The following is a 23,190-nucleotide window of genomic DNA, read 5'->3' as shown; positions in this document are numbered from 1 at the left end:
CCCCCCCCCCCCCCCCCAAAAAGACTATCATGTTGCAAGATTAACATCCCAATTGAAAAAATTATATCAATGTCCCCCCCCCCACCATCTAACCTAGATGTTAAAATCAGACGGATATTGTGCAATTAAAAAAAAATACACTAATTGGTTGTAATGATTAACGAAGATCACAATTTTTGTTCAATTTAACTCTCAATTAACACAATATAGTGCATACTAATATAATTCACTCAAATTAGGATGTCAATCAATAAAATGTTAGTTTTGCGGAGACAAAATAAATAGGGTAAAAAAAGTGCAATTCGTCACCAAAAAAAATTAGCATTGCTATTTTAACCATTATGGATGAAACTTTTACAGCTTGGTTACTCTTTGATCACAAGAGCACAAAATAGAAGGTAGCAAATTTGGTGGTAACCATCATTTTGCACGAATGCTTGTACAAAAGTGTCATTTGTCCATGCTTGTAGAAAGTGGCGAATTTACCAGGACAGGTGCTAAGTCGCTGCCTATGGAGAAATTCAATAACATTGAGAAATTTTTATTTACATTAACAATAAGCATGGAGATTCATTCTCTTTGAGTGGGCAGGAGATCATCAGTTGGACCAATAATTCTCTTGCATCTATATTGTGTGAACCATATGTTGTGAGAAAGATGATGCACTATATATTTGAAGCATTTTCTTATCTCAAATGTGGCAGGAGTGCTGGTGCCCCCTAATTGAATAGCCACAGTAACTCCAATCCCAGAAATCCATCAGGGAACCACACCATGTCTCAGCAATTTCTGGCAACTAGCAGTCAAGCTTCTCCTTCAGTGCAAGCCAGAGTGCTCTCACCAATTGGTCCAGATGAGATTCGCCACGAGTACATCTCAAAGAGTCGATAGTTACTCTGTCTTTACACGCTTAGAATGGCTTTGCCTCATCCAATCAGTGCATTCCTCTGCAGTTCCATAGGGATGGGCTAGTTGCCACGCAAGCAATTTTTGTTGCTGCTTAATGAATGAATTTAGTGTCACCAGCAATTATAATGAGACAAAAACTCTCACACAGATTCGGTATTTTTATAAGTTCCAAAATAATTTTTGGCACTAGAAACAAACCCCCCTCTTTTCCCTCAAAAAAAAGAAGAAGAAACACTTACCCAAACCCTAATAAGTGGTCCTCCAGCTTTAAGCTGCAAGACACTCATAATGTCCTTCCCATTGACCAGTGGTTTTGCATCCCACACTTTCTCAAGACCTGTATTCAATTAATAAATAAACAGATAATGATAAAAAGGATTTGCAAGAATCCTTCCCAAGACTTGATGAGCATTAGGATTAACTAATGTTTCCCAACAAGGAAAGCATAACTACTCCAAAAGAATATAATGATTTTTGCCACCTTCTAGTTTTGTTGGCAATTAATATATTTCAATACTGGGCCACTCCTATACATAATTATGCATGGATGGACTTCACAAAATCAGAGAATTAGAAGGCAGTGAGCAGATACTGGAAAATTGAAAACTCCATGATTGAACACTGCAAATCATGCAGATTTTCAGATATGAAAAATTGAAGGCAATAGACTTCTATGGCTTTGAAAGCATGAGGTTTCATAGAGTAACAATCAGTTATGGCATGTTACTTAGACAAAGATATTAGACCACAGATGTCACTTGCCACCAATAAATATGGAAGTCCAAAGCATATTTAGCACGTAATCCTTTGAAGGCCTCCTAAGTTTAAAATGAAAGTTTGAGAAAATGTCGCTCACCACCAATAAATATGGAAGTCTAGAGCATATTTAGCACACAATTCTTTGAAGGCCCCCTAAGTTTAAAATGAAAGTTCGAGAAAATAGTGAAAGAGACATTGTCCATACCTAATTTAGCAATGGCACTTTCAACTGCCTCAAATAGATCTCTTTGCTTGTCCAATTGAAAGTGCTGCTTTGGAAAATCTTCTGTACAATCAACTTCAGTGGGATATAACAATGTAGACAACAACAAGGTCACTCGCCAAAAATCTTTGATTTCTCGTAGAAGTAATCCTGTATAGGTAAGAACAAAATGTTAGCCATAAGAAAGTTATGCAACTTAAAAATTACAATAAGAAGTTAGATTACATGATTAGGTAACAAAATATATTAGAAACCAATAAAGGAGTGTTATTTAACCAAATTATAAAAAAGGCCCACTTCTGGATCTAGATTGATTCAGTGTCTAGTCAAAATTCACAACTTTTATTTTGATTATCAAAATGATCGGTCCAAAACCAAATTGGAAAAAAATATTCACTTTCATTGTCACAGCCAGATGCATGTCCCACACATATATTCCTTGAACACAAAGACGTATAACCTTTTTTTACACATTTAACTTAATTCTATCTTTAATGGAATTATTTGCAATTGGAACTATAATAATTCAAAATAACCCCACAAATTTTAATTTGCAAGTTGTGGAGTTTCTAGCAAGTTGGCAAGGCAGGTTTGGTAGATGTGGCAATGTCACGAATTGGAGAGAGAGGAAAGCTAGGAATTTTTGAAGGATGTGAAATATTTGTACTTGATCTGAAGCTTTTATTCTTCAAATCTTTATTTGAGTGGATAAATGATTCCAATCTGTTCTCTTTTGCCAAGCTGAGATGCTTGATGCCTGTACTTTTAGTGCTCACAGTTGGTGTACCTATTGTACACAGTGCATGGGTTGTGCTCAATGAAATATTTACTTATAAAAAAATACTGATTTATTTGGCTATTGAAAGAAGAGATTAAATTCTTTTATAAGTTTTTGAAACTTTAAATTATATGAAGATTTTTAAAATCATTTATTTCATTATGTCCCAAACCTCAGTTAAAATTTTTAGTCCCAGATCATTTATACAACTATTATTGGAGTAGGGCTTTTTGGTGCCCATTTTTTTAAATTTAAAAAAAAAAAAAAAAAAAAAAAAACTCATCACATAAGTCACAACAAATTTAAAGAAGAAAAAAAAAACTAATAAATGGGATGGAAAACAATAAATTATAAATACCTAGACATTATGTTACATTTAAAACACAGTAGAATTGTAATTGTTCTAAACTTATTTATTACGTTTATTTCCTCCTTTCATTTTCATTCTCTTATGGGTCTCTCTCCTATTGTTCTCCTATTACTATTAACCATCTTCATTTACAACTTTTCTATGGTTCCAGAATCCAAACTAATCAAGCAAGACTACAAATGGAAAGATAAGTGCATCAAAGTTCAATTACTCATGAGTTAATATTTCAAATTCTATTCCATTTCCTATATTTCCTTTTCTTTTTGGGGATGGGGCTCTCTCTCTCTCTCTCTATATATATATGTGTGTGTGTGTGTGCGGCGTGTGCGCTACAAATTTTCCACTATACCATTCCCTTGACTGTACAAAATAATTCTGCTGGGTTTCTTTGAACACACACAAGCGCATGCAAGTTGTCTTTATGCATTAATACCTGAATGGAGATATGATTTTACTAAACTGTTTTAAGGGTAATAGTGGGTGCACTAAACAAAACAGAACTTCGATAGACTTTAATTAAGGTTTTGCCCACAACAATTAGAAACAGAATCTTCATTCTGCAGATAATGAAAAAAGGATATACAATGCAGTATATAGAAACCATACCTGTCAGTACCCGAAGTTTTGAAGTAAGAGGGACATCATCCAATCCTCTTCCCCAATTAACTTCAATGGGTTGGATGTTCCCATCGGACACTAGGAAAGGAATCAAAGATAAGAATTTGTCCAATGCACTGTGTAGATTTACAACCTACAGTAAAGAAAAAATTGTGACCAAACTATTATATCTGCAGATTAAAGAAATACTGAAATAATATACATTAGAACTTGTAATTTAAACCAAAATATCTAATGTTAGAAACTTAAAAGAGAGTAGGCTTAAGCTTACTGTCTCAGCATCACTGGCTTTTCGCTTAAGAGACTCCCGGAAAATGTAATTGACAACAGGTATCTGTAGTTCAAGAACGAACTCTAGCATAATTAAGGAATAATCTAAAAAATTTGGAAAGCTACATTCAGGAACAAGCATAGATATCAAGTACAGAAATTATTATCAGCCACTTAAAAGCATAATTAATGAATAATCTAAAAAATTCCAAAATATTATACTTTGGCCCTTGAAATAAAATATTAAAAAAAGTTACTGAGGATTAAACTCTTACTCCATTCTTCAGTATCATTCTCCCTGAAACCAAGAAAACCAATCAAGACATATAACAATAGATGGAACCCACCAGGTCATTTCCACTTAAGATTCAAGCAGAGTAAAAGCTGCTGCAGTGGCAGCACAATAGATGACCACTCACTTTGTGGATTACATTATTCAGCTCCCAGTACGGGAGACAACAAGAATCATTTCAGCTAGGCTATTTCACCCAAGAGAGGGAAAAATCTTTGTTTTAGCAACAAAGATTTTTATTACACTTCTTTAAAACATATTCAGTCCTGTTCTCCCGAAAAGCCTAGTCCTGGGATTTTATATATATAATATTTTTTTCCCTTTTGGGGGGAAGGGATTGATAACACCAAAAGAAAGAAGGGTCAATGAATCTGTATTGTCAAAACAACATAGTTACTAATACCAGTTGAACAATGCACTTTGCTACATGTGCAATAATGATAATGCTAGTACAACAGGCAATTCAACCGGTAAGATGGAAGCCACAAACACGATTGATAAGAAAAGGGATAGAGATAGTACCTTTTTGGCCTTGTTATCTTTATATATGGTCTTCCTAAATGGGAGGAACAAGGCAGCGTACAAGGACAGCCTTCCTTGTTCATCCTAAGATTCACATGTTACACAAAACGATAATTCCAAGAATAACATAAGAAACTAAACATAGAAGAGTAGAGGATGAACTAGAACCACTATTGATAATGATACATAACTGCAAACAACAAATGAGAGTAATGTGAGAAAATTAAGTAGATATATAATGTTCATATAGTAGCCACTTACATTGAAAGTAGAGTCTCCAATCAATTGAATGAGGCTCCATGTAGCATCTAAGTAACCAATGCTAATCCTATACAAGGTAAATGGAAATAACTGAGAATGAAAAACATACAAAAGTGGAAAACAAAACACATGAAAAGCAAAGGCTGATTATGTGCAAGGAATTCTGTCTGATTACATGTAACTCTTAAAAGGCATGTTGATCAAACCTGAGTAGACATATAAATGCTGAAATTTGGGCCTTTTTTTTTTCTTATTAAATGCTTCACATATCATAAAAAAAAAAGGCCATAAATATTTGAAGTCAAAAGGCACACTGTAAGGTACTGGGGACTCCAACAGCCTAGGATGCGTCCAAGCTGAAGCTGAGTCTGGTGCATTTTTAATACAAGAAATTCACAAAAATGCTTGGGGAGGGAAAAGAGTCAAACACTTCTCCAAACTGGTTAACCAACCAAGATAAGGAATATCTTGGCATATTAACGGTTGGACCATTGTCCATTAGAAAAGGAGGATGATACCCCATAAATTAATAACATATTGTCTAGATATTATTGCTGCAAGATCAAGAGAAAGAAACAGAGGTTGAACCAAAGAAGAACAAGGACCAAAAGATTTTATGCGTAACTTGTCAACAATTCTTGAATCATCTATAGTTCATAAATTTTCTTCTAAGGAGTGAAAAATAAAATACATAAAACAAAAATATTGACTAGAATGAAACTAAACTAATATAGCATTAAATAATATTATTATTAGAAAGATCTCCTTAACTTCGCACCTTCAGCACTAAATATTCCTGCAATTGTGCCTCACTGCACCTGGCACTTCTTTAGCTACTAGGTGCGCTTTTTATATAACTGACAAGGCCACTCAGAAACAATCCTATTCCTATTCATGTAATCATTTTATCCTTAATATTAATATGCATGAAAAAACTATAGAGTTTGTACCCAATAACATTATTTGAGGAACTTTTTGATTCATATACTTTTTTTTTGATAAGTAAGGAAGTTTTATTGAAAAGAGACTACTTCATACAAAATGACTCAATAAACATAGGAATAGAATCTCTATTCATGCCTCCCTGTGCTAGAGACCAATCAAACAAAGTCCCAACAAAATGAGCTAGAAGCTAGTCCCTAGAACTCTCCAAGTCCTCAAACGTTCTCCTACTCCATTCTCACCAAAGGTTCCACATCAAACTAAGGGGAACCATATTCCAAATATCCAATGAAATTTTTTCCAAACCAACTCTGCCAACCAAACAAAATATCTTTCACACTCCTTGGCAATACCCAGGAGATGCCAAAAGACGTCAATACAAAACACCACAATTGATAAGCCACCTTGCAATGAATTAAAAGGTGATTCACCCCCTCCCCACTATACCAACACATACAACAGCAAACCACTATAGTATATTCTCCCTTCCTAAGATTGTCACAAGGATCTTCCCCCACACAGCCATCCAAATAAGAAAGGACACTCTCCAAGGGGCTCCCTTCACTCCCCAAAAGGGTGCTAGTTCCATATCTTTCCTACAAATTGGGCTAAGGAAGTATATCAAAGCTCGTCATACTACTAGCACTACACCAGTTAGGTAACTAGGATGGATGACATGGGATAGAATTGTGTGATAGGCTCTGAGACCTATATGATGCAGGATCCTTAAGAAAGTCAGCACCATAATAGGTTTCTTGATAAGTTCCTGAAGGATTCTTGGATTTAGTTTGATGTTTAAAGGACTTAGTGGTGGCAAGATTGTAAGAACAGTACTTATAAAAATTTAAATAAATAAATAAAAAGAGTGAATCTCTTTTTTATAAGTAAAAGAAATTTTAAATGATGAAAAAATGATGAAGCCCTAGCTCAAATTACACCTCCTCTCGTACCATGGATTCAAGAATGTGTGTGACATACCAATCATGAATGAAGGGCAAAGCCCTAGTACAAGAGGGGTTATACAAGAGCACAACCAAAAAACGAACATATGAAGTTACAAAGTGTGTGTGTGTGTATATATATATTAATTAATTTTTTATTAAAAAAACTAAAAGAATTACAAGCAAGATCTCCAATACCCCTTAACCATTCAGACAAGGATCTTAAGAATAGAAGTCCCAAACAACGTGGTCTAAACTCCTTCAAGCATCATAGAAGTTCTCCCCCTCCAAAAACACCTAGTCAAACATAATGGAATAGCATACCACACATAAAATGTTTCTTAATATTACCTAGCCTAAAAGATACATCACTGAATTTGGCATTACCCAATAAACTTCAGTAAGGCAAAAACCTAGAGATCGAAGCTCTCTTTTTTATTGGTAAGTTACATCCCATTAATATAAGAGTAAATCAATTTAAGCTAGAGCTCATCGGCAGCAACCAAATCTCATTAGCTATAGCACAATGCAAGAAAAGATGATTAATTGTCTCCCAGCAACTTTTTGCACATACAACACCAACCAACCATGATTATGTTTTGCCTACAAAGGTTATCCACCATCAAGATTTTACCATGAACAACTGTCAAAACAAAGACTTAACCTTCTTTAGAGATTTACAACTGTCCAAACAAAGACTTCAACCTTCTTTAGAGATTTTGTCTTCCTAATTGCTCTCCAAAAGAAATCTATCCTTGATTCTACTTGAAAGGCTTGATAGTAAGATCTCACATCAAACATCCAGTTCATGGATAAAGGCTAACCCATCCAAACCATGCCTCTCCCAATAGAGAATCTCAAAAAATATCTCAACAAATTCAAGTTACCAATCATGCAAAGCTCGAGATAAAGTTGGACACCAATGAAGAACCTTGACTCTATGAGTGTACTTTTATCTTTAAAGAATTTGATGGCTGCTTGGTGTAAAAAAATTTATAAAAAGAAAAAAGAAAAAAAAAGATTGAATGAGGGAAAAAAGAAAACACCGTAAGCAATCACACGAAGAAGAAACAATAAAACTGCCAAAGCTTAAAAAAAAAAAAACTGACTGCTAGGATTTTATTGGACTCAAATCTCTCTATGAAATATGAATTGATAATAACAAGATGGCCTTTATGTAGGCTGCTACAATTCTTTTTCAAAAAAGACTAGAATTCCTTAATATTAAAGTAATAAAATAATTTCTGAACCAAGTAGGAAAAGAAAATAGAGAAAGACCAGGAACATAAGATATGACTCATAGGCCTCTTAGACAGCCCATTCCAGCAAGTCTAAAAATCACCAGACTACCCCTTAAACATTAAGTCTCAAGAAAATTCCTTTTTTTGTAAGCAAAGAATAAGAATTAATAACAGCTATGAAAGCTTACTTTAAACTGACCAGAAACTTCTTAATGCAAAGAAACATAAAAGTAAGACTTTTTAGTCACTAAAACAGCCTATGAAGGTAGCCGATTAGATCCCACATCAAAACAAGACCCTTTTTTGTGGAATAATTTCATCTTTGATCTTGCTTTTCCAAGAGCTTTTTGCTGGCTGCGTTAATGGAGCATAGGTGTGTTCACTACAAGTTAAACTTAGACTGCATATTGGACACCTATTAGCGAGTCTCAACTTGTCCAATGTGGAGGAGAATGAAGGAAAGGTGTTATAGCATTGACATTAAAGATGTTAGGTAGAAACAACAAGCATTAACAATTAAGAAATACATCAATTATACAAAACTATAGGACTTGTATAACACAGTTATGTGTGTGAAGGGTAGTTTTCACACTACTATTCACTTGGTCCATTGATACTCAAGTTTCACAATTACAACCATCATTTATAAAATTCCAAGCATATCAAAAGCTAAGTGAAATTTTATAGTAAAAATTAACAATTATTGTAGTAACAAGTTACTTCATCCAAGATGTACTTTTTGCCAAAAACATTACCAAAAAAAAGACCTGAAAAATATGATTCCATAAAATTAACAAATACCTATCACAGCCTTCTGACCTGGCAGGCTCAAACTTGGGAGGAAGAGTGAAGACAATCCAAAATAACATCAAATCACAAATATACATCATTGCTTTAACTGGTTGATTTCCAGAGAGCATGAGATCAATCTGCAAAAAGGGGTAACAGGTGAAGTCATAAATAATATTATTCAGTGCATTCATCATAAAAGAAGTTAAGAGTTGTGTTCTCAAATATCACTCAATGTTCAAAGCAACTTAAGTATCAAGATATTGCACATACTTCAACTCCAATGCGCTCTCTGCTAATTTTAGCTGCAAGAGCATCTTTCACTTCATCACAGGAAGCAGCTTCCTTTAGATCTTCATCTAATAGGAATCCAAATCTTGCACCTAAATGAACACAAATGAGAAAATAGTGTTGCAAAAAGCAAGTGTGCATATAGAAGTTTAAAAATTAAAATTATATATATTAAAAAAAAAAAAAAAAAAAAAAAAAAAAAAAAAAAAAACAAATAAACAAATTGGTGAGTTGAGGGGCCAAATCTACACCTAGGTAATTGCCATGTACCTTACTCAAATTCCTATCGAGCCATTACCCACACGTGCATGCCAACTACAAGATTTATCAAAAAAGATTATACTTTTTCAAATTTTTGTTAGCACACATTTATATTTTTATCACGTACAAAAGTGAAAAGGAAAGAAAAAAAGAAAAATGTCTTCAAGGCTTTCAAACAAAACATGATTTGGTTCAAGATCAACATGCTACGAGGTAGGAGGAAAACAAAAGGCAATATCGGTCAAGCATAAGAGAAAGGATAAAAAATTTAAAAAGTAAAAATAAGAGAGAGAGAGAGAGAGAGAGAGAGAGAGAGAGAGAGAGAGAGAGAGAGAGTGTAGGCCAAGACTAGAAGGAAAGACATATCCCATAATTAACCAGAAAAATTGCTCTAATAGAGAGAGCTGAATGGTTTAGGAATAGGACTGTTTGGAAGTGTTAATATTAAGCTTAGGTAGAGCTAAGAATATGGGATATTTATTCATAAAGCTAATGGAACTTCACAGAGCAACATTTTTAAAAGATTTAAAAAAAAAAAAGAAAAAAAAAAAGACAACAATAAAAGTTTGCCACAAAAAATAAATGGCAAAGACAACAGAAGATAAAATTACAAAATACCAAAACGGATGGCTCGAATAACTCGTAAAGGATCATCCAAAAAAGTAGTCTTCGGAGGTAAAGGGGTCACTATCTTTCCAGATTTTAGATCTGCAATGCCTGCAATGACAAAACAAAGGCCATAAAACCAAAGTTACAGTTAACATGGTGGGCAGAGTAGCCCAGGAAAAGAAAGGCAAAAGCAAATGAAAACTATATTAACCTCTTTTAGTAAAATCTTCAACTGAATCAGTGTTAATATTGTAGAACAGGCTGAGGAATCAAATGAAATTAATAATTAAGATAAAAAATTTTCAAATCAATGATAATAAATCATCTTACAAATTGTATGCACACAGAGACAGAAAAAAGGTCATCCTAAGCACCATAATTAGCCCATCATGATGACATGCATTTCCCATGAAAGATACCTGTTGATGGTTAAATCCCTTCTGTATGCATCCTCTTCTGCTGTGCCAAATTTTTGCTATAAGCCATAAGTAACCTTTATTAAAGAAAGAAGAGGAATTGGATGTCCCAGAGTGCAAAAAGTGTTTACTTTTAGTTCACTTACATATCAATGGGCAATAAAAATCATGGGAAAATTTTCCTTATGTTCTTTTACGTGTAATCAACAGTTCTTTCCTGATAAATGTATGTGAGCACATGAACACGTGTATGCACAACACACGCGCACAGAGAGAGAAGGAAGACATTAGTCATGAAACACTAGCAGAGCATATGGATATTTTACACAAGCATCATGTCATAAAGAAATCAGCAAAACTCACTAGCCCGTTTCCCCTTAAAGTATTAACTCCCACAATGAAGAATTTGAACTGCTCTTTCAAATGATCAAAGTTTTAGAAGGCTAAAAGATGCTCCCAACATGGGAAAAGTGGGAAAAGAAGAGGGAGGGGGGAGGGGGGGGGGGGGGGGGGGCACTTTTTTGGCAAGGCTTTATGAACAGCAGAGGTCCTTTTCTCTCTCAGAAAGACATAACCTACTAAAGTGTGTCAATTGAAATTTTTTTATAAAAATAAAAAAGAAGGCGCAATGTTGCAGCTGAAAATATTTTAGTTTGAAGCAACACCTTAAACAAGTATTTTACATAAAATCACTGAGCTCTCTCCCCTTTCATAATGAAAATATCAACCACAAGTCATCCCCCAAGCAAAGCTTAAAATCATCTACATATGATTCTATAAGGTTTAGCTTCTATCCTGATATTTGAATGAAAACTACAATTTGTACTAAAACAACATGAGATCACATGTAGCTGAAGAAATGAGAACAAAAACAACCAAGCATTAAGAATGAGAAGAATGAGAAGAATAAGAACATATTCAGAGTCTATCTTCAAACAAAAATTAAAAGAAATAGAACTACGAAAACAAGATGATAGAACATAAGTAAAGCTCAAGATGACCACTGAAAGTATCCCACAACATAAGGCCCCAGTTATGGCAAAGAAATTAGCAAAATCAACCTCATCATTAACCCATTAAAACCTTTTATTGCAAACTTTGAACAGAATTTTCTTAAACACACTAAACGCTAAATAATGGACAAAAATGACCAGAGATATAACATATCAAACAATTTCTTGATTTATTTCAAATAATCATAGAAAATCATAATGAAAAAAATGCGAAAACTATATACCTTTGTAGGAATGCGGCTATTAACACTGTACTCTTCAGACCGTAAGTTTACAAAATCAATCCACATATCAAAAAGGCGCATCCTTGCTGTTTCTAAATGTTTAGACTGTTCAGGATTGCTGAAAATCAAAGTCAAAGGAACCAAACACTTAATAAAATAAATAAATAAAAAGGTTAACAATTGCAAGGTCATGAATATGGTTATCTAATTCAATTCACATTATTCAAGCATCACAGTAATCTATAAAGGAAGTCTAGGCAGCAGAACATAGAATTGAATGTGCCATAGCAAAGAGAGAATGAAGGAAGGAATGAAATTGGAACATGCACCCATATGAAATTATAGAAAGCAAAGAGAAAATTAGAACATAAAAGACATAATTTTACATTGCCTATGAATGTTAATAGGGTGGGATGTCTAAAATTTGCAGACAAAGTTCAAAAGTAGCCAGTGTACCATATTCTCAAAAGTTGAAAAATGAAACTTCAAGACCTCCACCAAAAAAAAAAATTAAAGAATGAACTTCGAAGTTTGAACACCATATTTATATACCAATAATGAAATTCCACAAAACCCATTTCATGAAACCCCAAAATACAGGCAAAAAACAATCAAGTACAAAAATCTAGAACAGAGTTTGAACACCATATTTATATGCCAATAATGAAATTCTACAAAACCCATTTCATGAAACCCCAAAATACGGCCAAAAAATAAAAATCAAGTACAAAAATTAAAAACACAGAGTTTGAGTGTTGAATTAACATTTGTAGTAGTACCATGGAATAACAGCGACACCTTGGACTTGTTCTCCAGTAGACAACAAGTAGTCCCTGACTTTGTCGACGAATTCACTTCCCAACATGTTGTCGAGAGCGATATCAATGTCGTAGCACTCTTTCCCTAAAAGCTTGTCGCGGACCCAGCCACCTGCGACTCGGAGATGGTGATTGGTGAGGCCAAAATGGCGAAGAGTGGCGAGAAGCCTGTCGAAGATTCTCCGCTCAATCTGTGTCAGTTCAATCCTCTCCTTTACTTCTTCAACCACTGGTGCAGACGCAGAGTTTGTATTTGCCATTATTATCGCTTGGCTCTGCAATGCAAAGGCAAAAACCCTTGCGTTTAGGATTGGGAGTTTGTGCAGGGTATTAGCGAGAGTGAGTGGGAATGAAAAAGCAAAAAAATGGTCAAGATTTGAGGACGAGGAGTCAATTTTGTACATAGCCCTTTAATTTTCTAAAAATTTTGCATGCTAGATTTTATCAAAATTTACTATTAATATAGATATATTGAGTAAAGTTGTAATTTTAAGTTACAACAATTTTTTAGTTAAATTTTATCCATAACAAAAGCAATGCCTCACGGTTTATATTTATTATTATACGAATGAGAAACGCCACCTTAACCATACACCTCTCACATTTAAGGCTTCGTTTGAGAGGAAGGAATGAAATGAAATAAAATGAATATTTTTAAAATATTTTTTCCTCTCCTTATTTGAGAGTTTTAATGGAGGGAATATAATGGGTAGGAGGGAACACTTATTCTTCTCTATTCCCTCAAATTCTCATTCCCTTGAAATTGAGAGAAATGAGAGGGAATGAAATTAGATTTAATGATTTTTTTGGCGAAAATGGGTAAATACCCATAAAAAACAAACTATCTAGTTAATAGGGTCCGTTTACAAACTATATCTATTTTTAGCAAATCGAGTTTAAAACACTCGATTTTGGGCCCCTAAATCGAGCGTCTAAAGCTCGATTTTCATGGGTTGTTTCTGTCTGATGTGGCAGTTTGTCCAGATGGCGTCGACATGGAAATCGAGTCTTAGAGACTCGATTTCCATTTAAAACAAAAACAAAAAAAAAAAACCACAAGGCAGCAGGAAAACCACAACAACGCGTTCATCAGAAGAAAGGAAAAAAAAAGAAAAAAAAAAACCAGAGAAAAATGTGTTCATCAGAGAAGAAAGGAAAAAGAAAAAAAAAAAACCCAGATCGCACCGCGAAGAGAAGAAAGAAAAAAAAAAAAAAACCCAGATCGCGACCTGGGTGCGCGCGGCGACCTGGGTCGCGCGGTGCGACCAGGTCGCCGCGCGCACCCAGATCGCCCCCGCGCGACCCAGGTCGCACCGCGCGCACCCAGGTCGCGATCTGGGTTTTTTTTTTTTTTTCTTTCTTCTCTTCGCGGGGCGACCTGGGTCGCGCGGCGACGTGGGTCGCGCGGGGCGACCTGGGTCACGCGGCGACGTGGGTCGCCGGCCTGGATCTGTCGCGCGCGGCCTGTGTCGCCATTCCTCCTTCTTCTTCTCTTTCTTTTTTTTTTCTTTCTTTCTGCCTTTTTTTCCTGCTGTTTCTGCATTTTGGGTTGCATTTTGGGTCATTAATATTTTATTTTTGGGTTGGAAATCGAGTCTCTAAGACTCGATTTCCATGTAGACGCCATCTGGACAAACTGCCACATCAGACAGGAGCAACCCATGAAAATCGAGCCTTAGACGCTCGATTTAGGGGCCCAAAATCGAGTCTTTGAAACTCGATTTGCTAAAAATATATATAGTTTGTGATAGAGAAGCGGAAAATAATCCATCTCCAGCTCGTCCAAAGGGTTCGTCCAGAGCCTACAGCGCAGATTGATCCAAGAGTCAACCCAGAAGAAGGAGAGACGTCCATTAAATAATAGCACCACTCCATAAGTTTAAGTCTCCCATGGACGACAAGATCGTCCATGAGGTTCGTCCATGAGAAGTTGTCAAATATCCTTGGACGACTAAACCACCCTACACCAGACGGACGAAACCTCAACACTTAGACTTTCAGCAACCCTCAACTATCTCGACAAACCCTTCGAATAAGTTAACTTCCATTTAGCAGTTACCATTTTATATCCGTTGAGGGAGGTTACTCCGGAGTTGTTGGATTCCACAAAACCTGGGGAGGTTATCGAACAAATAACCGCCCCAGGCTCCCTATATAAGAGACCGGTCTGGACCCGACAGAGGTAAGTCTTTTCTCTCAGACACATTTCCAAAACACTTGGAACTTATTCTTCTACAAATCTAACTTCTCCATCGGAGGGGGTTCGACCGGTCTTCTCCGGTCTCCTCTTTTGATAGCATTCTCTTCCTTGCAGGCCATCAACCGCTTGAACAGCCCACCGAAGCCAGGCCATTCTACCTTACTGATTTCGAACACTATCAGTTTGTAAACGGACCCTATTAACTAAATAGTTTGTTTTTTATGGGTATTTACCCATTTTCGCCGATTTTTTTACTAAAACTCTCAAAATATCCCTATATATTTAATTATTTATTTTAAAATAAGGATCTAATAGTAATATTGTCATAAAATGATTCCATTACATTCCTTTCATGTTGCTTTCAAATAAGATTACTTATATTCCATTCACTTTCATTCATTTTCATTCATTTATTTTAAAACATTCAATCAAGATTACTTAATTCCATTACATTCTATTCTTTTCCCTTACTTAAATACATTTTATTTCATTCCATTCTCTTATGATCATTCCATTCCATTCTATTCCCTTATAAACTCCCAAACGGACCCTAAATTTGTCAAGAGGAAATTTGAGTCAGCTACCATAAGTGATTTTTAATAAAATATAGATATTGTCTTCTTCTATAGTTTTTAAGTTGATAAAAATCTTATTTTGATTAGAATCCTAGTTACAAAATTTCAGCTTCACACTCCTACAAATTAAACTAATATTAAACTTTTTATTCATATCAACTTCAACTTCTTTAACGTAGAGTGTATACATCTAATTCTACACGTATCTACCCTCGCAGCCCCATATTTCTTAAGAAATTATGAGTTCATCATCACGAAATTGAGGGTCTGTTTGGATAGAACTTATTTTGCTGAAACTGAAAACTGAAAACACTCTAGCAAAATAATTTTTAAATGTGTGAATAGTACCGTGGGACCCATTTTTAATGAAAAAATTGATAAAAAATGAAATTTGTGGATCCGTGAACAGTGCACGAATGCACTGTTCATGGAAGCTAGTCAAATGTTGCGGCTACTTTTCATGTACAGTACATGAACAGTAGCCGCTTGTGAGGGAGAACACGCGTGAAAAAAAAAAAAAAAAAAAAAAAAAAAGAAGGAGGAGAAAACAAATAAACGCAACGCAGCAAACGCAACATTTCTATCCAAACATTACCTGAATGTTGACAAAAATTGGAAAGAAATGCAAAATAAAAAATTGGCAAGTGTCCTACATTTTTTAGTCTTTATAAATGCCATGTGGAACAAAAATCACATAACTCATTATGACAATGTACATAAGAAAACAGACCAACCTTTAAGACATGACTCTGATTGGTGACGCTATAGACCTAAGCAAATCTTTGGTTTATTGAAACTTTAATTGAGTTAGAAGAGAGCTTAACACTATAACTCATAATTCATAATGAATACCTACCATACGATTCTTTTTCTCTATTCTTCTTTTTATCTACTTACAACCTTGCATGTATGTATTTGTTTACTCTAATTTTTTTCCGGTCATCATTTGATTACCCTCAAATTGACTTGTGATAATTATCTGTTATGAAAGGCAAAGATTGTTCTTTATTTGAAAGGCCAACACCTTTATGGCTATCTTGATGGAACTACACTGCCTCCACCTCAAGTCATCACCGTTGCAGCAACTGGAGGCACTCAGACTCTCCAAATTCGAAATTTCAGCACTGGCATGTGCATGATCAGATGATTCTTAGTGCAATTATCTTTTCTCTATATGAGAAGATTCTTACTCATGTGGTTAAATGTACCACTTCACGTAACGTCTGGCATGCATTAGAATGCATGTTCATCTCACATTCTCGGGAACAATGCAAATTCATTATCAGCTCGCCACTTGACGAAAGGCAACTCTTCCATTGCTGATTATTTTCACCTCGCCACTACACTGGTTGATACTCTTGTTGCCATCGACCAACCTCTTAACGACCTCTTAATGATTTTGAGCTAATCTCCTTCATTTTGGCTGGTGTTTGGATCTGACTATGATTCATTTGTCACATCCGTTACTACACAGGTTGATCCTCTCTCCATTGAGGACTTATACGGGCACTTACTAGCCCATAAACTTAGGCTTGAACAACAATAGCTCACTGTTGATCTCGAACAAAAACAGCCCACTGTTGATCTCTCTCTTGCTAGAGCGAATTTTGCAGGTCAAGGAAATTCTCGCGGTGGCCAAGGTGGTCGCCAAAACTCCTCTCCTGCACTTGGTCGTGGCTCTCCTTCCTCCAACCAGAAAAATAACAGAGGCCAGGGGCGTGGTCGTGGCTATGGAAATTCTTCATCCACAACTCGTCCAGTTTGTCTGGCTTGCAACAAGACAGGACATTCAGCACTAAATTGTTATCATCAGTATGACAATTCCTATTCCACTAATTCAACCAATATGCCAGATGTCACAAGAAGTGGTACATTTAACCACATGAGTAAGAATCTTCTCGGATAGAGAGGAGATAATTGCACTAAAAATCATCTCATCCTGTAGATGCCAGTGCTAAATTTCCAGATTTTGGAGAGTCTGAGTGCCTCCAACTGCTACAAAGGTGATGACTTGAGGTGGAGGAGGTGCAGTTACATGTAGCCATAAAGGTGCTGGCTTTTCAAATAAGGAACATTTTGTGTCTTTCTTAAAAGAAAATTATCACTAGTCAATTTGAGGGTAATCAAATGATGAATGATAATGAGTGAGGTGGGAGGAGTGAGTGAGAGGGGTGGGAGTAATGGTGGTATTGGCGGTAGAGGCTGAAGAGATGATAAAGCCATTTAATAAGACGAAGATGATGAATCCATTTAATAAGACGTGAGACACTTTAGCTCTGATACCATGTAAACACAAATAATAGAATTGTTTTCCAGCCTAGCCTTATACGATTCCAGGCCTTTCATTTATATTAGAATTGTTACAGGGAGTTACAGATACAAGAGTTTGAAATATAAAATAACTCTATTCTACCTTATCACAATCTAGAGTTGTTACAATTTGTATTTCGTATTTTATGCCACCATTCTATCACATCTGTAATGCAGCTGGATATATAGCTAGACTGGATATGAATTAGATCTTATTCTTAGCAATGCTCAACATGAGATTCTTTTACCCGTCACTCATTAGGAACAGGACACCAAGTTGTTAATGCAAGAACTAACCAATATCCATTCCTCATGGAGTCGATGAATTTAGAAGATCCCAAAGAAGAAGCTCACTCTCAAAACCTCTATTTCCATGACAAGGCCATTCTGTCAGAATTGAACCAAGATTGGGAACAAGTTAAAGAAATTGAATGTATTATCCATAATTTTGGGTGGCTAGATAACTCATCTTAATTACGGCTATTTTCATGAATTACTTTGATACTTTCAAGCTTCAAATATTTTGTGAGGAACGGGTAATGTGATAATTCTTACACTATCAACTTCCTCTTTTCAAGCTTCAAAAAAACAAGCATACTCAAGAGAACTCAATTCTAAAAGGAAGAATGACTATTTTTAAATGAGGGTGAGTATGCATGCCTCAAGCATGGTTGGCGTACGCATTTCATGCATATGCATGCTTAAATTAGTTTAATTTACATTTATTATGGAGCCCTATGATAAGGCTAATTTAAATTAATCAATGGTCCTTTCTTTAGTCGGCTTAGATCAATTTCTTAGAGTTTGAATATATTTTCTTTTCTTTATGGATGATCTGGCATTTGGAGTAAATAAAGATGATTTGAATTAAATTAATTAGACTCTATGAATAAAGTAGTTTTCATAAGTAGGGATATTTCAAATTTGATTTAATTTGTGATTTTCCGCACCTGATTTGATTATTTATTTATGAGAGACTTTTAATTGCTAATTAAATTTTATTTTATTTTTTCAATTTCTTTTTGAGGAAAATTTGTTTGTTTTCAAATTTGAATTTTGAAAGGTATCCCTTACCTTATGATATGATCGTAATAACAAAATATTAGGTACACAATAATTTCTCGTTTCGTGGAAAATTATTAGATACTCTGAAAGTACATAATAATTTCTCTTGTTTCGTAATAATTGTGTAATTATTATATAAATACACCTTAAATAACTCTTTAATTAATCATGACCTAATACAACAGGATAAATTATTAGGTAGTTTCGAAATACAAGGTTGACACTCCAAGACAAATAAGATTGTGCCATATGGCCCAAAATTTCAATATGACACGTCATCTTACTCAGTTTTATGTCATTTTAAAAGAGAATAAGTCTAATTCCACAACAATTTCTACTATTTTTACTGCAATTTGCTTATGTGACAAATTATAAGTGGTAAAAATACAATAGTGAATCCATGATTCCACACTCACAGGTCGCCATATAATAAAGTTATGGTACCGGACTTCCTCTTTAAAAGAAGAAATGCTTTCTAAAGCATATTAAAATTACTGTAAAAGGCCTTTTTAGTGGGCTTTGAAGAAGTTTCAATAAATTGGGCCAAGAGCTCATGAGTTTAAGGGAAAAAAAAAAAAAAAAAAAAAAAAAAAGAACAATAAGTCACGAAACTAGTCTTATGGTGGTATTGGCTGGGCTTTTTGTTTTCCCTAGAATCTGGCTGGGCTTGAGGTTTTTTTTTTGGGGGGGGGTTCAAGATCCATTAGATTGGCTGGGCTTGAGGTTGAAATTACAAAATTAATGTGTTTTTGTTTTTATCTCTTGCTAGCCTGAGCTATGCTTTATTAATTTCTCGTTTCGTGGAGTGGAAAATTATTAAGTATTTTGAAAGTACATAATAATTTCTTTCATTTTGTAATAATTGTGTAATTATTATATGAATATACCTTAAATAACTTTTTAATTAATCATGACCTAGTACAACAAAAGAAATTATTAGGTAGTTTCGAAATACAAGGTTGACACTCCAAGACCACTAGGATTGTGCCATATGGCCCATATCTTCAATATGACACGTCATCTTATTCAGTTTTATGTCGTTTTAAAATAGAATAAGTTTAGTGCTACAACAATTTCTACTACTTTTACTGCAATTTGCCCATGTGGTAAGTTATAAGTGGTGGATCCATGATTCCACCACTCATAGGTCGCCATGTAATAAAGTTATAACAAAATTGTGGAATTAGTTGTGGTACTAGACTTCCTCTTTAAAAGAAGAAATGCTTTCTAAAACATATTAAAATTACTGTAAAAGGCCCTTTTAGTGGGCTATGAAGAATTTTCAACCAATTGGGCCAAGAGCCCATGAGTGGGCTTAAGGGAAAAAAAAAAAAAAAAAAAAAGATCTATACATCACGGATCTAGTCTTATGGTGGTATTGGCTGGGCTTTTTGTTTTCCCGAGAATCTGGCTGGGCTTGAGGGTTTTTTTTTTTTTTTTTTTTTTTTTTTTTTTTTTTTTTTTGTGTGTGGGTTCAAGATCCATTAGATTGGCTGGGCTTGAGGTTGAAATTACAAAATTAATGTGTTTTTGTTCTTATCTCTTGCTAGCCTGAGCTATGCTTTATTAATTTTAAAAAGGAAGGAAAAAAAAACTTGTTTGGGTGTAAATGAGAACCGATTTTCTTAACAAATATTAAGTGATAAATTATTTTGGTGGACAAAAAACTAATTTCAATGATAGGTACAAATTATAACTAATATCAACCTACCACTTAAATTTTATTATGAAAATATTGTAGACATAACACTTTTTGTTATGAGTGCATTTATATGCTTGTAGGCTAACAAATCAAATAAGCTAATTATTGCATAGAGTTAATTAATTCTTTCTTTAAAATGAAAAATCAAAATATTATTGTCTAATTGCTGATTTTTCATACTGATATGTCAACATATTATAAACAACAAATTGGATGTGGATGAGCTTTAATTTTCCTTAAAAAGAAATCCCATGTTTTCTCCTAAGAGCTTTTGAATGTGAAATAGCCAAAGGGAAGAACATTATCAAGTTATAGTCTCAATAATTTTTTATTTGATTAATATTTTAAAAATCCTATCGATGAATTATATACTTTTCTTATTTTTAACACACACACATTAAATTTTTGTGTTGATTGGATGTTACTTACCATGTAATAACCTCATAGTATATAATTTGTAAAATATAAAAAGTTTGAAATTTAAATTAACTTTTTGTAGGTGAGATAGTTATTGATCCTTGATGAATTTGAAATTTTACAAGCATTGAGGGAACATGGAGATTTTTTTTTTTCCCTTTGATTTTCTACTGAAGGTTCATGTATCTTATCTTTTTTCACCATGTCAATTATGGAGAAAATATAATTCAAAGGCAAATTTGTCAAAGTATGCATTCAATCAAAAGATATTGAGAAATGTAAAATTATCAAAATTTACACATAATGTAACTTGAATCCAACCTATATTGTATATATTCTTTTGAGAACTTCTGTTATTATTAGGATTGTTCAAACAATTTGATTGCAAACATGTACTTATTTATGCGAATGAAAGGTTTTTAGTGTCTTTTGAACACTGATAATTTGTCCTAAAAGAAAATACGTACATCATAATTACACATTATATCACTAATCACTTGCAAACCAAGATCACTCCCATCTGGATAGCTACATTAGTTATAGCTTCCCTATAGAGAAATCAATCTCAAGCTGGGGGCTTTTCTGGGCAGGTTGTTTATGATGTCACATATAACTATATAAAGGAAGCTTAAGCAATGGTTGAATGAAATTGAACGCTATGGAAGTGAAATTGTGAACAAACTCCTAGTTGGTAACTAGTGTGATCTCACAGCAATAAAGTTGTGTCTTATGAGACAACAATGGTACGTAATACATTTGCAGGTTTTCCATCGCCTCTCTGTTGAAAAGACTCAAACTTCATACGTCTCTCTCTGTATTGCTTGGACGTGCTGTCTTCTTTGCTAGTGCTAGGCAAAAAAATACAAAAAAATGTTTGTGTCGATATGTGATACTATTGTATTTGTTGTGAAGTAGAGTTTTAGGCATAAAAGTTAAGAAGATATACTGAAACTCATGATTTTTTATAATAGATTTGCTTGGAGTTTTTTCCCTTCAAGTTGAAAATGTTTTCTACGTAAAAGTTAATGTTATCGTGTCTAGATGATTCTTTTTATTATTGATTTTAAATATTGCAGACTTGTCAATGTTAGTTGATTTTTTTTTTTTTTTTTTTTAAGATTGGTTACAAATATTTGTTGGATTTTCATAATTCATGTAAGACTAACCTGTGGCTGTCAACTGTGGCCCAACATCATATCATATTATATTATTATATATAATAAAAGTTTGGCTTAGACACCGTGGTTGAACCATGTGAATTTACAAAATTGTAGAAATTTTATTAAATTTTTAGAATTTTAAAGAACTAAAAAAGAATAGTATACTACCGGGACTCTAATTCATTCTTATCATTAAATAAAATTATATTAACATTATTTTTTTATTTGTTAGGATATATTTCTTAAATTAAGGGATAATCTTTATTATTTTGCTAGATGTGATTAGGCTCAAAAGTATATGCTTCATTATTTTTCTAGACCATTTAAATACACTAAAACTAAGTTAATAGGATTTGTTTTATATAATTTATCAAACAAAATGAAATAAATTTTGTCAAGTATGATTTATTCATGTTGTTCCCTTTTTACTCTTTATTTTTATTTTGAATATCAGCATTTATTTATGTAAAGTGTGCACAGAATTATGTATTTGTTTGCAACATTAATTAATATTTTTTTTGCTAATTATTAGTATAATTTTCTATTCTCCAACACATTCTTCATTAATCTTTTTATACTTTTGGTTTTAAATTGCAAAATTTTGGACCATCATTACAAAATAGGCTTCTTTTTTTTTTTTTTTTTTTCCCTTACGATTATGGAACGTATTTGACTAAAGTAGTAAAATCAAAGTGGAAATGATAGCTCTTTATAGAAAAAAAAAAAGTCATTTTAAAGCCTAGTATTAATGGTCATAGACTCATATGCAATTTTACAATCTATATGGTTCGAATTTTTTTTTTTTAACTCAGTTTAATTTTTTTTTTTGATTTTGTTTTTTGTCATAAAAGATTCCAAGCATCCAAAGAAAGGTGTGTAATCTATATGTAGAGCTCTGCAATATTTTTTTTTTTTCATTTACACGTAGTGTCTCTCTTACAATTCGAACTATTCATTTTCTTTTTGTTTCTCAAATAAATTTTGTATTATATGAATTTGTGTATAAAGTCGTGCAGCATGCAGGAAGCAAAAATTATGATAGGTTCTATAATTAGAACAAACTAAAGGTTATTATTCTTTGAATAGTTCTTTCTCTTAAAAGTGGCCAATTTTTATAATACTATTGTGTGTGTTTGGTTCCTGAGTTTTGCTTTTGCGTTTTGCGTTTTGCTTCTTTTTTTTTTTTTTTTTTTTTTTTTTTCACACACGTTTCA

General features: G+C 33.9%; 1 protein-coding gene and 1 non-coding gene across 3 annotated transcripts; one reads left to right on the top strand and one right to left on the bottom strand.

Moving 5' to 3' along the window:
• Window positions 1–310: 310 nt before the first annotated feature.
• Window positions 311–12,973, bottom strand: LOC126694711 (tRNA nucleotidyltransferase cca2-like). 2 transcript variants are annotated; one of them, XM_050391169.1, is made up of 14 exons: window positions 12,509–12,973; window positions 11,730–11,847; window positions 10,496–10,551; window positions 10,288–10,337; window positions 10,086–10,184; window positions 9,189–9,298; window positions 8,928–9,055; window positions 5,003–5,069; window positions 4,742–4,825; window positions 3,929–3,991; window positions 3,646–3,790; window positions 1,874–2,041; window positions 1,149–1,246; window positions 311–999 (listed from the first exon to the last, which is right to left on the bottom strand). In XM_050391169.1, exons 1-14 carry the CDS (start codon window positions 12,949–12,951, stop codon window positions 892–894), a joined length of 1,737 nt encoding a protein of 578 aa, XP_050247126.1. In that variant the 5' UTR covers window positions 12,952–12,973; the 3' UTR covers window positions 311–891. The 2 variants fall into 2 exon arrangements, with proteins under 2 accessions (XP_050247126.1, XP_050247127.1); XM_050391170.1 differs by having other exon boundaries at window positions 311–996.
• Window positions 12,974–16,708: 3,735 nt separating this feature from the next.
• LOC126697941 (small nucleolar RNA Z247) lies at window positions 16,709–16,848 on the top strand. The gene has a single exon (XR_007646314.1). It is a non-coding gene; the product is annotated as a small nucleolar RNA Z247 (small nucleolar RNA).
• Window positions 16,849–23,190: the final 6,342 nt, after the last annotated feature.

Source organism: Quercus robur, chromosome 8, assembly GCF_932294415.1.
Source record: "Quercus robur chromosome 8, dhQueRobu3.1, whole genome shotgun sequence".
Classification (NCBI taxonomy): domain Eukaryota; kingdom Viridiplantae; phylum Streptophyta; class Magnoliopsida; order Fagales; family Fagaceae; genus Quercus; species Quercus robur.
Note: the sequence above shows the minus strand (reverse complement) of the source record. Positions and strands in the feature narration are given on the sequence as shown.